A 14,704-nucleotide genomic window follows, 5' to 3' on the forward strand; every position below is an offset into this window, starting at 1 on the left:
CTGCCAGGCCAGACTGTTGCTCAAAGGAGCAGGGGTGGTGAAAGAAGTTTGCAACCTTAATTTCATATGAAAACAGCTGTCTGGCAAACTGCTTTCTGAAGTACTTCCCCCCTCTTTTGAAAAGGCATGGGGCTTGGGCCAAGCAGGGAGGGGAGGGACTTCAGGCAGGGAGATGGGTGAGGGGCTGGGTGAGGTGCAAAGAGAGGTGGGTTTCGGTTAGGACCGTTAGGTGTAAAGGGGGCAGGGTTTGGTGAGCTGTGGGGGAAATAGGGTTGGCAAAGGGGATGGCGAGTGGAGCAAGCAGGGGTGGCAGCCTGTATAGGATGAGGGGCTTACATCTAGGCATGCTAGGAAGCCGCTACCCCTTTGGACAGTTTTAGAAATGGAGTCAGGGAACTAGGCTGGGAGTGGAGAACAGTGTGTTCTTTAGAGGCTGCTGCATCAGGCCAATGGCCCATCTAGTCCAGCATCCTGTTCTCACAGTGGCCAGCCAGACGCCTGTGGGAAACCCACAAGCAAGACCTGAGCACAAGAACTGTTAAGTGAAAGTCCTTTTTTTCTTCAGATTGACAGCTGACTGCACGATCCTGTATATATAGCATTAAGTTAAGAAACAATATATGCAGTGTTATATTTGTTTTAAATGTCGCAATGGTTTTGCGGCTTCCTGTTTTTTTTTTCCTTCAGAAGCGGGTCCAAGTGGCTCTTTTTGTCTTAAAGGTTGCAGACCCCTGATCTAGGACGTATCTCTGCGGGAGAGCATCTCTAGGTACGGCTGGGAAGACTCGCACCTGGAGCCTTAGAGAGCTGCTGTTAGGCAGTATGAGCAATTCTCAATTAGATGGACTCCTGGTCTGACTCGGTATGAAGCAGCTTCCTATGATCCTAAGCTCACAGGGTGACCTTGGGTCAATCACTTTCTCTCAGCCTAAATTACCTCATAGGGTAGATGTACTATCTCCCATATCCCCCCAAACAAAAGACGTTCTCCCCTCCCTTTCATTTTCAAGCTCCTTGAACAAGCCCAGCTATTGGGTCTTCTCAATTTTCTGATCCCTTCAGCATGGCTCCCACCCACTTGACTGGGGCACAGCTGCTACAGTCCACTTGTCTGTAAATCCAGAGATATTTATTCTGCCCTGACTTCGCTTGACTGTTCTGTTCCTTTTGGCACTCTCAATGATCAATCACAGTCTCCAAATTTCACATTTCCCCCCAGTTACAGGAGCTCAATTTTCTTCCAATTTCCTAGGGAGGAAAGTGATGATAACAGCCTTTTCTGTGTGCTTACCTTTTGGCGTGTGATCCTCATGCTCTGACTGTTTCAGTAAGTCCCTGTATACATTCGGACCTGCATTCACATCCTGAAGTTTGATATAATAAGGATTACAAAGAGACAGTACAGAAACATGTATAGAATTCTATGAGCAAACAAGATTTGGTCATATACAGAGAGAGAGAAAAGAAAAAAGCAAGCTATGATCTGGTGAGCTAGTTTTCAAAATAGGAATCAGACTGCAAAGAATGAGATATGACATCTCATGGTACATCCAGTGGCTTGTGCAATTCCCTGAGATTCTCAACATTAATTAAAAGACAAACACATTCCCAGCCTCTACAGCTGAAGAGAAAACGTGTTAGTAGTTAAAGGTTAGGAAACATAATAAATCTGGAGAAGCCTCCAGTAATCATCGAGTGGAATTCGTTCCCTCATCCTTGATAACATAAACCAGGGGTGTCCAACTTCCAAGATGCTGTGATCGAACGCTAAATAAACTGGCAGTGATCTACCCATTGGATTGACCAGAGTTGTTGAGCTTTGGGGGGGGGGAGGACCAAAGTTGCTGAGCTTTTATGGGGAAGGGGTGAGCAGTCGACGGGTTGGACAGGCCTGAAATAAACCAATCTCCACTCATTTTTCTACAAGTCTCAACCCTCTTTTCCTGTTCTAGAAGAGAAAGAAAGAAATTGAAACTCTTTACCTTTTGAAAAAGCCAGTAAATTGAAGCATGAGGGGTACCATTAAGGGAAAGCCATTTCACTTCCTAAAAACACTTGAGATACTACAGAAAAGGACTTGCTATTTTCATGAAAATTACCCAACTCCTCAAAAGCTCTAAAATGTATTGAGGAGAAATAAATAAAAATAATATTGCTACCTTCCTATGACATGAAAAACAGCTTTAGAGGAAAGAAAGAGCAGAGATGGGGCAGAAACAGAAAAGAGTATTTTCTTAAAATACATTTATCTATCTCTCGTTCTAACGCCAGTTTGTGTCATTTATATTTCAACTGTCTACAGACCAATGATAGACAGAGGTTCTATTCACTTACCCCCAAGAGATCTAAAGCTCCTGGTGTAAGGACATCTGAGTAAAATCCCCTTTCTTTTATCGGTGGGTACTTCTTACCGCCCGATGAGGTTTTGCTGGTTCCCGGAAGGCTCTCTGAACCCTGGCTACTGGAGTAAGGGGGATAGGGACTCCTTCCCAATGACTCTGTCAGTTCCTTCTTGACTTTATCCATTCTGCTCTTTGATCTCCTAGAGCAGTGGTTCCCAACAGGTGGTCCGGGGACCCCCAGGGGTCCGCGAGCTATGCCAGAGGGGTCCGCAAGATGCTATTAGAATAAAAAATATATTAAATATATTTCGTATGATAACAGATTTTTTGTTTTGGCCTTTTCCTGCATGAGCAGAGTCTAGCGCAAAACTAGAATTAGATAGAGGCAAGTAGTTCTGCTGTATGCCGTTAGGTGGCGCTTTACAAACACTACTGTTTTGCAAAGCGGCAGCGCGCGCATTCTACTAACGCTCACCTCCCCAAGATGCTTTGTGCACGTCGGCTTCATTTGTGCGCTACTGCGCAGGTACCCTGTCTTCTCCATTCCCCTCCCTCCTCCCTGGCGCGCACTGCCTCTTTGCAAAACAGTAGTGTTTGTAAACAAAGCGTTGTTTTTCGCGGAAGCTACAGTTCGCGTAGTTAAAAATGGACCGTTGGTTAAAAAGTGGTTCGTTAAAACGACAAAGGCCTACAGATGAAGAAGAAGAACTGTAAAAAACGTATAAATATAAAATATAAAAAGACTCTTAATTTGGCTCTCACTTTTTAATTTTAGGATTATGAATTAATGGGGGTCCTTGTCACAATAGCGGCTCGATGAGGGGTCCTCGAGAAATTTTTGTTGGGAACCCCTGTCCTAGAGGAGGGGTAGGAAGGAATCGTGAGGCTGTCCTTCACATCATAAAGAGGAAACAAATTATTAATAATAGCTCTGTATCCCAGAACTTCCAATTTTCAGGGCAACTTACTAATCAGAGGAAGCAATGAAAAGGCTCGTGTACATGCTACAAATCATGTTTAGTGCTTGAATTGCATAATGAAGGGGTCTGTTGAAACTTGGAAGCCATGAACTCAACTCAGAACTGTCCACATCAGATCTCAGGTGGATGGGGGCTAGTTAATCAAAGATGTGATAATACACTTATAGAGATTCTCCTCTCCAGACCTGAAAAAGATTTTGGAAAGGGAACCACGGGCATTGTAAACTTAAACTGTAATAATGCAGAATATGGACGTAATCTGCCTGAAAAAGGTTCCCCCAACCAGGACTAAAACTTTGGAGATTCACTGTGGCTCAAGCTCACTTTATAAATGCTAACCCAACTGAAAATCATCTCACACTTCAAAGCTTTATCCTTGGTATGACCTGTATACCCCATTCATCTATTAAAGAGCTGCCCATTCTGAATCATCTAATCCATTTGACTCCATCAGTGGTCAACCAGATTTCTCCTAACAATCATATTAATCTGTCAAAATGCATGGCTGACATGCATCCAATTTGGAGTGAGAGATACTTAAGCCTGTTGAAATCAATTAGCTTAAGCCTGTTTCATAGAGCAATCCTACCGGTAGTTTGGTTTGGAAAAGAGTGAAGCAGTGGTTTCACTGGCACATCCCAAGCCCTGCTGCTGGCTCATGCTGGCTTGGGCAGGTAGGGGCGATTCTGTTGATGGTATTGCTATGTCACCTCCAGACTGGCATAGCTGAGGTGGCTCAAGTGGGGGGGGGGCTTGGAGAATCCATGAGGCCTTGGATCTAAGGGATCCAAAGCCATTGGCACCAGGTGCCCGATGTACTTCACTTTTGGCCTTTCTGCTTGCTACTGCCAATGGGAGACCTTTCCTCCCACTACGGCACAGCTGAAGCTCCACTGAAGAAAAATCTCCAGTCCCACCAGCTGCTGTTCTCTTCCCTTCTCTTTTAATACATTTCTGATGTATTTTATATTCTGAAATTTTTTAAATTTGTGGTTGGTGGACTGTAAATAAGCTATATTTATATTTGCCTCATTGTACCCACCCATCAACATCATAGGGTTAGGATTGTGCTGCATGTTGGATCTAGACTATTTAAGCTTTGGCCATAAGCCAGTAATTATATTGTTACAATATTAAATGAGAAAGAAATACTTTCCACAATAAAATGGATCCCACAACATAATGGAATCAAATTATACCCAGATCTAATGAAAGACAAAACAAATAGACCTTTACCAAAAAAACCCACCCCTGGTTATCTTACCATCGCATAAACCATAAAGGATTCTTTAAAAAACAAAACTTCAGAATAGAATCAATGCAAGGTATTTGGTTTCAGCTTTTTTACTAATTAAAATAAATTCAGAAAATGGCTGCAGGAGTCTTTTTGTTTAATTGTCTGGTTGTCCCTTTTTTCCTGGGTGATCTCCTCTCACAATTTCTATTCAGCTGTCAGGTTAAATGCAAGCACAAGCAATTATAATGAGCCTGGGTATCCAAGCTATATAAAGATACTTATGTAAATGAGGGTGTTAATTAAGGGCTGCCCTCAGCATTCTGGCAAGAGGCTACTGCAGTCTTTTGTTGTGCAAAATCTGGCCCCCAAAGCTATTCTTTATGTGCCCAATCTAACCTCTCACAGCAAGATCTTTCCTGATTGGCTGCGACTACCACACATGGATGGCTGCAACATAGTGGGATGGCACCAGCGAATAAGGTTTGGTGATCAGTGACTGAGCAGATGCTGTCTCCTAATTATGAAGGTGAAATGGCAATAAAAAACCAAGACACGAGCAAAATCGACATACCTTTGAGGGGGTCAGCCTACTCTGTTTTGTGCTGGCTCAGCAAGTTAGCACTTTCATGAAGTTAACTGCCACAATATACTTTTTTCCTCTAAGGGGCCTTCTTAAAAAGTGGCTTTCTTTTCTTAATTGTAACCATACTAGTGCTCCTCCATTTAACAGAAAGAGAGCTGGCACAAGGCCTTCACAGTTTGAAAAACAACAGCAACAAACAGAACACTCTTGAAATGTCATGTCATGGTTAGGAGAAGAAAAACGAGCACTTCCTGGTCTTTGGCATATTGCTTGTTAAAAGGGGGCAGAAGCACTGCCCTGTTGCAGGGGTACAGCACCAGGACAACCACTACTGAAACTAGATAAATACAGAAATAAATAATAATAATTGGCCTGGACATAGAAGCAGCAACTTCAGTGATGCTTCGGTTGCAGGACTCCACGCCACCCTGCCTTAACAGCAATGAACTAAAACGGGTGAGGAGATAATATTTTCCCAGTAGTGAGATACAGTATTTGGGCTTGAAATCTGGGAAGATGTAATTTACTCAAAGGAACTACTGTATTACTTAGATGTGGGGGTAGGTTTCCCCCATGACAAATTTATAACAATTACACATTAATTTATAACAATTATGCTTAAAAACAACAACTAATACTCAGGTCCTTATTTTAAAAATTTTAAATTAGTGTTTCCTAAACTTCTAACCGCTGAGGCTCCACTTATTTTCTGAATTAAAATGGGAGAAATACTTTGCCTTAGATATGAAAATATGTAGTTTTAGCACATTAAAATATTAACTACACACAGGAAGCTGCTTTACTAAGCCAGGCAGTTGGCCATTGAACTATGTAATGTTTAGAAGATATCTGAAGGCAGTCCTGTATCAGGAAGTTTTTAATGTTCAATATTTTACTATGCTTTATTTATATATGTTGCAAGCCGCCCAGAGTGGCCGAGGAAACCCAGCCAGATGGGCAGGGTATAAATAAGAAAATGATCATCATCATCATCTAGCTGAATATTGTCTACATTGACTGGAAGGAGCCCTCCGTGGTTTCAGAGGAGTCTTTCCTAGCCCCGCTTGCAGGGACTGAACCTGAGACATTTTGCACACCACAAGTAAGCATTTCCACTTGAGTTGCTATTCTGAGTGTGCCTCCAGTAGGAAACAACCATGGGCATTGGGCAACCACCTGAGGGTGGGTGAGCCAGCTGCATCTCTGCATCAGGAGTGATCAGTTGATCCAGTCACACTTAGAGGTACAGTGTGGCAGCTACTAGTAATCAGTTCAGTCTAATGCACACATTGCTGCAGTATTCAACTTCAAAATCTATAGCGTGTGTGTAGATTAGATAGATAGATAGATAGATAGATAGATAGATAGATAGATAGATGATAGATAGATAGATATAGATAGATACTGTGGTGTCAGACATGATGTACAGTACAGGCCTCCTGAAGCTACAGCCCTGCATGAGGTGTGAATTACTGCTTTTTGTCTCCGTGGGAAGTCAGCTCTGTCGCCTAATGACAACACTGCCAATATCACCACAATTTGCTATTTCAGTACTGATCTAATCATATGTGAAAGAAATAGGGCAATCACACTTATGAATTTCTGCATATCCACTCCAGGCAGAATATGTGTGTTAGAGAACCTGATTATCTATAGGTCAATTTGGGGACCAACATATTCAGTCTTCTCAGTCTCATCATTATGTACTGCGTCGGAACAACGATGTAGGCTAAAAGGTATTTCTGTCCAAAGGACTTATTTGGTTACTTGCCTATACAGAGAAATAAAAGCAAAATAACTACTCTCAGGTTCTAATGTGTTCTGGACCAGGGAGGTAAAAGAATTACCAGCCGTACTTAAATGCTGCACTGGGCCACCTTAAAGCGCTGCTGCACCCTGCAAATGAAAGGCTCCTAAAACACAAAGTATTAGGTGATGCATAATTGGGAAGGAACTGAAGCTCAGTTGCAGATGGAAGCTCACAGGTTCAGTCGCTGACATCTCCAGTTAAAAAAGGTTCAGGGTTATGTGAAAGACCCTTTTCTGCCTGAGGCCCTGGGCAGCCACTGTCATTCCGTTGTAGTAGACATCAATTAGTCTGACCTGGAATAGGGCAGCTTTCTGTTATTCGCTGCTCTAGCAAGCCCTCTTCCAATCAGCTCTGTGTGATTCGATCAATCACTCCAGAAATAGAGATGCAACTAGGTTTTCTCAGTACATACACATTCACTGTAAAAGGCACATGAATAATTATTCTTCAAGATCTTCAAGAGCTCTGCAAGCATTTGATGTGGAAATATTCTCTTTATGAAATTCATAATGTTTGAAGCAACCCTTAAACAGTAGAGGACACCTACATATTTGTTTATTATTTGGGGTTAAGGTGAGTCAGCTGGGGTACAGGGAAGTAAGGAGGGATTGCATTTGCTCCGCTCTGTGACTGAAGTACTGTATATTCCTGCGTATAAGACTACTTTTTAACCCAGGGAAATCTCCTCAAAAGTCAGGGGTCGTCTTATACGCCGGGTCGTATTTCTTATACGGCAAATATATCCCAAACTCTATATTTTAACTGGAAAAGTTGGGGGTCGTCTTATACGCCCAGTCGTCTTATACTCACCCCCACAACCCTCTATTTATAGCAAACCCAGCAAGTGCATGTTTAGCAAACAGACACACATTTGGTTAGGCCCTCGCCTAGTGATTTCATAGAGCTTAAAGACTAGAATTTTACTTAATTTGTATTTTATCTCTGGGTCTGCCATTTGTCAAGTCCCTGTGACTTTTTAAGCAATCTGGAAAAACGTTTTTTTTTTTAAATAATCTCTTTTATGAGTTGAGCTGACATCTCATTCGTATATCTATGTTCACAGTATGAGACAAAAACACAAATGAGGTAACCAAAATATAGGGCCACCGTTGGCAGAATCGCATTCTTCTATCATATAATGAGGAATTGGGGCTTATAGTTAGAAAATAGTTCAACAGAACGGATTTGAAACCTTGCAGTGTAGGAGATGTACAATTGATAATGGTTCATGCTGAATTTGGGGAAGAAGTACAGATAAGAAATTCCTTATTTTGAATAAGCTGAATGTTTGATAAGAGACTTCAGGATGTTGACAGGTGGTGTGTGTTTTTTCTTTCATAGACTATGCTTTGGTGGTTTTTCTGGAAAGATTTATCCATTCGCACTGCATGCTTTGGAAAATGGGCTGCTGTCTAGGTGAAAAGGAACATCTAATATTTGCTTTTGTCTAACAGTAGTAGTTATAGTAGTACAAATGTCAAAAAACAATCAAATTCAATTAACAAAAAACTTCATGGTTTAATACGTTGTGTTAAGGGATGTGCATTCAAGCTCCAAAATGCTGGGAAATGGCAGTTTTTAAGTGTATAAGACGCCCCTTATTTTGGGGGACTAATTAAATTAAAGAGGGAGGTTGCACAGAACTGTTGAGCTTTTGGGGGGGGTGCCTAAGAATTCTCACCCATCTGGACAACAATTCCTATCACACGCGACGCAGAAGTAACCTATCGTTTTACCGCTCACAGACAGCACATACCAATCACACACCCAATTGCCGCAGCAGTGGCCAATCGACAGCAGCCATTGCCGCAGCCACCAATCACCTGCACTAACACTGGTGACAATATACTGCTCGCGGCAGCAAACAATCCCCTCCCCCCTCTGCACTACCCGTGTCTAAGATAAGCCCAATTTTTAATGTTATTTTCACATAATGAAAGTTCATCTTATACACAGAAAAGTATGGTATTTTGGCAATATGGATATGGCATGGTAAGCTATGCTGTGGTTAATTCAAGCTTCATCACTGCTTGGAGTACGTACACTGAGCAGGACAGAGCTGAAGTCCACCGACAGTCGTGAGGAACGGTGAGTGAGCAATTCACCTATGCATTATGGATTCAACTGAATCTCAACCGCTGTGCAGCTGGTACAGTCATCGGCACTTCGCTGGAGTTCTGTGCAATCACCAAAATCTATCCACCAATTAAAATAAACTCCTGCTCGCTATGCTGATCAAAGGAATGCCCACCTGTCAGATGCATAGGAGGAAGCACTCATACTAAGTCTTGACTATTGTGAAATTGGCACACTCTTTCCAGAGAATAGGAAAAGAAAACCTGGCTTGAAAATAATTTACCAAACACCTACAGTATTTATTTAACTCTTGACAATCTGCTCACTAAACCAACTACATAGAATGAGGTTTTAAAAAACAAAAACAAAACAGAGTATCTAACATAGTGATATGTCACGGTCATATTAGAAGAATAATTTCCACTTGCGCAATGTGATTCCCCTCTCCTTCCTCCCATGCACTCCTTAAATCTGTTCTAGGGGTTTCCCCAGTGCTCTAGAGCAGATCTGGGGAGGTTTTGGAGCACGCATGGGGGAAGTCCTTGATGTAGGGTTGCCACCACAGCTGTTATTCAAGATCTGCTGGAATTTTTTTGTTTTGCTGAAGCCAGTGCCAGTTAAGATGTGGCAACCCTGCTGCAATCATGATTTTTGGATCCTTGTGAAATCTGCTCCTTCCTCAAAGTCCTAAGCCAAAGTTCTCCTCACTCAAGGGAAAAGTTGTTGGCTTCTTTATTGTGCTGAGCAATTATTTTAATAGAAAGGATGGAAAATAAGAGTTCCTTTCTACTGGTCAATAAATGTTGATTCTTCTTCACATGTGTCATTCTATTGCTGATAAGAATTTCCTGCAGTTGGGCTTCAAAACTGATAATGAATATATTGTTGTACACTGGCTTTTTTATATAAGTGGGTAGCTTCTAATTATAATATTTTATAGGTTTGGGCTGCATAATTTTATTTTACACCCAAATAATATATTTTTCCTCCATATATTCATGAGCTTATTAAAGGTCAAAGAGTAATATTTTCCTTACCTAAAGCAGGTTAATAAAGGCTTCCATATTTTATGACATAAACTACGATCTTATTCAGGAAAAAAATGTTTTAAAAACATTTCACTAACACTAATATTTGCTACTACTGCTGATCATCCATACATTGCAGAAACAAAAACATTCATCAAGATATACCACAAGTTCTTCAACATCTCAAAAGCATATTTTCTGGATAAGTCTGTAACATTATTCAAGGCAAGGGCTGTGTAATGGTACTAAGAGAAATGAGATCATGCTATAATAGAAATGCTGACACAATATAAATCATGTGTGCCATGATGGCAATATCAATTCCTCAGTCAAAGCCACAATTACATATCCAAGACATTGAATAACCACTCATTTTTCTTACTCTCTGGATGAGCTTTTGATCTAGTGCTGCAGCTTCAACTCTTTGATTCAACATTTCAGCCAAATGGGCTAGGAAAACCATTGCTTTTTAAAATAGGGTTCAAAATGACTCAATTGTTTTAACAGGCAAAGAAAAAATACTTTTAAAAAGCAATCCAAACAACAACAAAAGGCTAAAAGGAGCAACATCAGATTGGCTGACAGATAAATATCTGAGGGAGAATAATATTCTCTGTCTGTCTGTGCATTCCTAGTGCCCCATTCATCAGGGGAATAAGCAAAATGTGGTTGGTTTTTTTTTAAAAAAAAACCCAAAACCTCTGCACCCACAACTCCAAATCCTGGTTCTAAATAACATTGTGCTAAAGCTCCTGTGATATCCCCAAAAGCTAGCCTTAAGATATGTTTGAAAGAATATGTGAAAATGGCATCTAGCTTCCCTTTGAGAACCAAAGAGCACAAAGTTTTCTCTAAATAAGCCATGCATGGCTGAATGTACCAGATTCTTAGAACATGTTTTAATGTCAGGGTTTAGTCCAAGGACACAGAAAGTAGCCACAATGCGGCTTAAAGATATGCCAAGTGAGTTTCTGTCAGTCCTGAGGAACTGCAACCAGTCCCCAAAACATCTGGAATTTGAGAAAATAGCTTCCAGGTGGTACTGAACCCTGAAAACTCTCCTCTCAGATATTATGGACTATGAATTCATACACTATGGTAAAAGATAAAGCATAAATGATCTGATACAAAAGCAGGTCCCTGAAGAACCAATACTGTAGTATAATTGCATAGAAGATCCTCCTGTCAACATTACCTTTCCAATGAATCAAACTTGTCCATACAGATGTGCAAGGGATTAAGGCAGGGTCAATACAGGCAAATATAACACTGAACTGGAAACATGAAAACCTGCTGTCAAAAAGAGCAGGGGGGAAAAATAGGAAAACAGAATCCCAACATATTGTTAACAAACAAATAAAGACAGGATAAATATCTCAGGAATGTTTTATCTTTTGTAGTATATTATATCTCCAATTAATGCCATTTTAAATAATTTATGATAGCATTAGGATGATAATATAAAACAGTATTAGTACAAGAGCAGTGCAACTTTCAAAATACTTGTACAGCACAAAATACACAAAAATACTTGTACAGCACAAATCTATACAAGTTTACTCAGAACTGCCCCACTGAGCTCAATGTAGCTCACTCCCAGGAAAGTGGACATGATTGCAGCCTCATTAAGTAGTTCTAGACGTATGATTGAATGTCCTATGAAATCAGTGAATGTAAAACCATATTTGATTCTAGAGAACCTCATCTAAGCCTTAAACCAATACATTCTGTTCAAATTTTAATTACTAACAGAAGACACTCTATCTGAAGAAAAAGTTCATATTTAACTGTGTAAACTGTTTTAAAGCTTCAAATGAATTTAAAAAGTATTTCCCACATCCTAAGGTATGCTACTACAGTGCTTTGACAACCTCTCTGTTATTAAAGACTGACCATCGTTGGTCCAGTTCCTCCAACCACTGGAAGAGACTTCCCAAGTCACCGCGCACAACCATCTGATCTGACTTAGGATTCACTTCACCTAATGAACTCTTTCAGGTGCCACCCTTTCATGAAAATGAAACAATAACCTTTGAAGGTGACCCAGAAACTGCAATTAATCCAGAATGTGGCAGCTAGACTGGTGACTGGGAGTGGCCGCCGAGACCACATAACACCGGTCCTAAGAGACCTACATTGGCTCCCAGTACATTTCCGAGCACAATTCAAAGTGTTGGTGCTGACCTTTAAAGCCCTGTATATCTGAAGGAGCGTCTCCACCCCCATCGCTTAGCCCGGACACCGAGATCCAGCGTCGAGGGCCTTCTGGCGATTCCCTCACTGCGAGAAGCAAAGCTACAGGGAACCAGGCAGAGGGCCTTTTCGGTAGTGGCGCCCGCCCTGTGGAACGCCCTCCCATCGGAGGTCAAGGAGATAAACAACTACCTGACATTTAGAAAACACCCAAAGGCAGTCCTGTTTAGGGAAGTTTTTAATCTGTGATATTTTAATGTATTTTGGTATTTGCTGGAAGCCGCCCAGAGTGGTGGGGGAAACCCAGCCAGATGGGCGGGGTATAAATAATAATAATAATAATAATAATAATAATAATAATAATAAAGGAAAACGATGCCACAACTACCAGAGGGAGCTTAGTTCAATGTCCTATGGTGTGGAGTTTCTTGCCTGCTGTAATACGCTAAAATACAGGATTCTGACATTTAATTTAAAGGGACGTGGGACTGCTTCATTACAGTATTTCATAGAATCATAGAATTGTAGAGTTGGAAGGGGCCACAAGGGTCATCTAATCCAACCCCGTGATGCAGGAATATTTTGCCCAAAGATGGAAAACTACATGGTGACATTCAAGTAAAACCCAGTCATTTCACTGGCTAAGGTAGGCCAAGTCAAAGGGCACACTGTATCCTTGCTGAAATACACCTATGGTAGGTGCTTTATTACAGTAGTGTGATGACTTCAGAAAATTCCATAGCATCTTTCAGAGGCCCAGGAATGCCCTCGCTGGCCAGATCACGTTAGATAACTACAGCATCTTCTGACCAATGCATTAGGTTGTAACAGCTCAGCAAATGGATCAGGACCTGTCCTGCTTTTCAGCTCTGGCCGGTTAAATCAGAGAAACATACAAAAGAGGCCTGCTGCATCAGGTCAATCCATTGCAGCACCCTGTTCTGTCACAGAGGCCAACCTAGACGCCCATTGGAAGCCCTCAAGCAATGTTCTCTCCAGTGTAGCAATGCTTTCCCCCCAGCTTGAATAGGAGCCAACTCCTATGGACCAAGGGGTCTTCAGTCCCCCCCCCAATAAAATATTGTAGGGGGCTGCTCCCCCTTACCATTCAAATGGTGTGTGTGCACGACGTTACATGATTGATTATGCACAGGGCTGCCATACATTCGGGTCTCCAAAGGCGGAACTGACGTCCAGGGGGACGGGGACTTTGGGGTCAACAATTGGGCTCAACAGTTGCAATCTTCTTAACTTTTGGGGTGTCCTGGTTTTTACTTTTTGAAATATGGCAACACTAATTATGCAGGGCGTGGCTTACCTGCCCCCCCTTTATTTATGTGATTCCAAGCAAAGGCCTCCAGAAGCACGGAGGCTGGGGAAAAACCAGGTGCTTCAGCAATGAAGAGCATGAGAAAAGCCTGCCAGCTTGGGCCCACCCGCCAACTCAGGTGCCTGTGGGCCACTTGCAAGCAGGACCCCAGAGCCAAAGCGCGCCCCCTCCTGTGCATTCCCACCCCTATTATCCCCGTCCGCCACCCATCCCATTTGGGATCCCCCCTCCCCTCAGGCCTTCCCCGGCTGCCCACTTCCCCCAGTCCCACCCAGTAAGCGGCACAGGTGTACGCACCAATCTGCCCGGCCTCCCCCTCCTCCTGCGCCGGGAAACCGCTTTGGTCTCCAAGCCACAGACGCCGGGGACGGTTGCTAAGGGGACCGAACCATTCCGGACCGCTGCGGGGAGACACACAGCTGCCTCTTTACCCCAAGCAAGCAGCCTTCTTTGATACTCCCTAGATCTCTCCCCCCCCCCTCTTCTCGGCATATCACTTCGCTGCATTCCTCACTTCCTCCCGCTATTCTCTCTACGCGCCCCCCCCCCCAACCGAGAAATTGGTTTTGCCAACGCTCGTCTGCTGCTGAGAGAGAAGAGCGGGAAGAAGTTTCCTTTATTCGGCCGGAAGGCCGCTTGGCTGCCCCGCAGTCTCGAACCAGGAACGGGGCGAGAAGCAGTGAGGGCCGTTGCGCTTCGTCCGGATAGGGAGGTGCATGCTTGTGTGTATATAAATAAGCATAAGCAGAGCCAGAAAGCTGGTGCAATGAGCAAAGTGCACTGAATTCGGGGGGAAATCAGAGGAGTTATTTGTGTCCAAGATAACAATGCGCAGAAGCCCAGCCCAGGCAAAACCCAGCTGGAAGTGTTTTTGCTTGAAATAAGTGGATACTGTATGTTTCTAAGCAAGATGCCTGGTCTCCACGATGCTGCAAAGTTGTCTCCCATTATTGTTACTGCATTACGTATTCTTATTATTAATTAAATTTGTAGATCTCAGGAGGGTTATAATGGATTTGGAGCATGTGAGAAGATGGATTAGGTCTGCTCTAGGGTTATTGGAACAGTGAGCATCCAGGGTGACCTGACCCAACAATCCCCCCCCCAAACAAACCTCACTGCAGC

At 42.6% G+C, this 14,704-nt stretch overlaps 1 protein-coding gene across 3 annotated transcripts in view; it reads right to left on the bottom strand.

The window, feature by feature from the left end:
- The window catches only part of DNAH1 (dynein axonemal heavy chain 1), a 122,904-nt gene extending 108,901 nt beyond the window's left edge, over positions 1-14,003 (bottom strand). Inside the window, exons 1-3 of one of the 3 annotated variants that reach the window (XM_035106095.3) lie at positions 13,877-14,003; positions 2,335-2,542; positions 1,292-1,364 (exon numbers count right to left, since the gene is read on the bottom strand). In XM_035106095.3, the coding sequence (XP_034961986.1) occupies positions 1,292-1,364; positions 2,335-2,526 (265 nt within the window). In that variant the 5' untranslated portion in view covers positions 2,527-2,542; positions 13,877-14,003. Of the gene's footprint in view, positions 1-1,291; positions 1,365-2,334; positions 2,620-13,876 lie in introns of all 3 variants that reach the window. The other 2 variants (XM_088662192.1, XM_088662193.1) reach the window with 2 other exon arrangements.
- Between the last annotated feature and the right edge of the window lie 701 nt (positions 14,004-14,704).

This window comes from Zootoca vivipara, chromosome 2 (assembly GCF_965207765.1).
Source record: "Zootoca vivipara chromosome 2, rZooViv2.hap1.1, whole genome shotgun sequence".
Classification (NCBI taxonomy): Eukaryota; Metazoa; Chordata; class Lepidosauria; order Squamata; family Lacertidae; genus Zootoca; species Zootoca vivipara.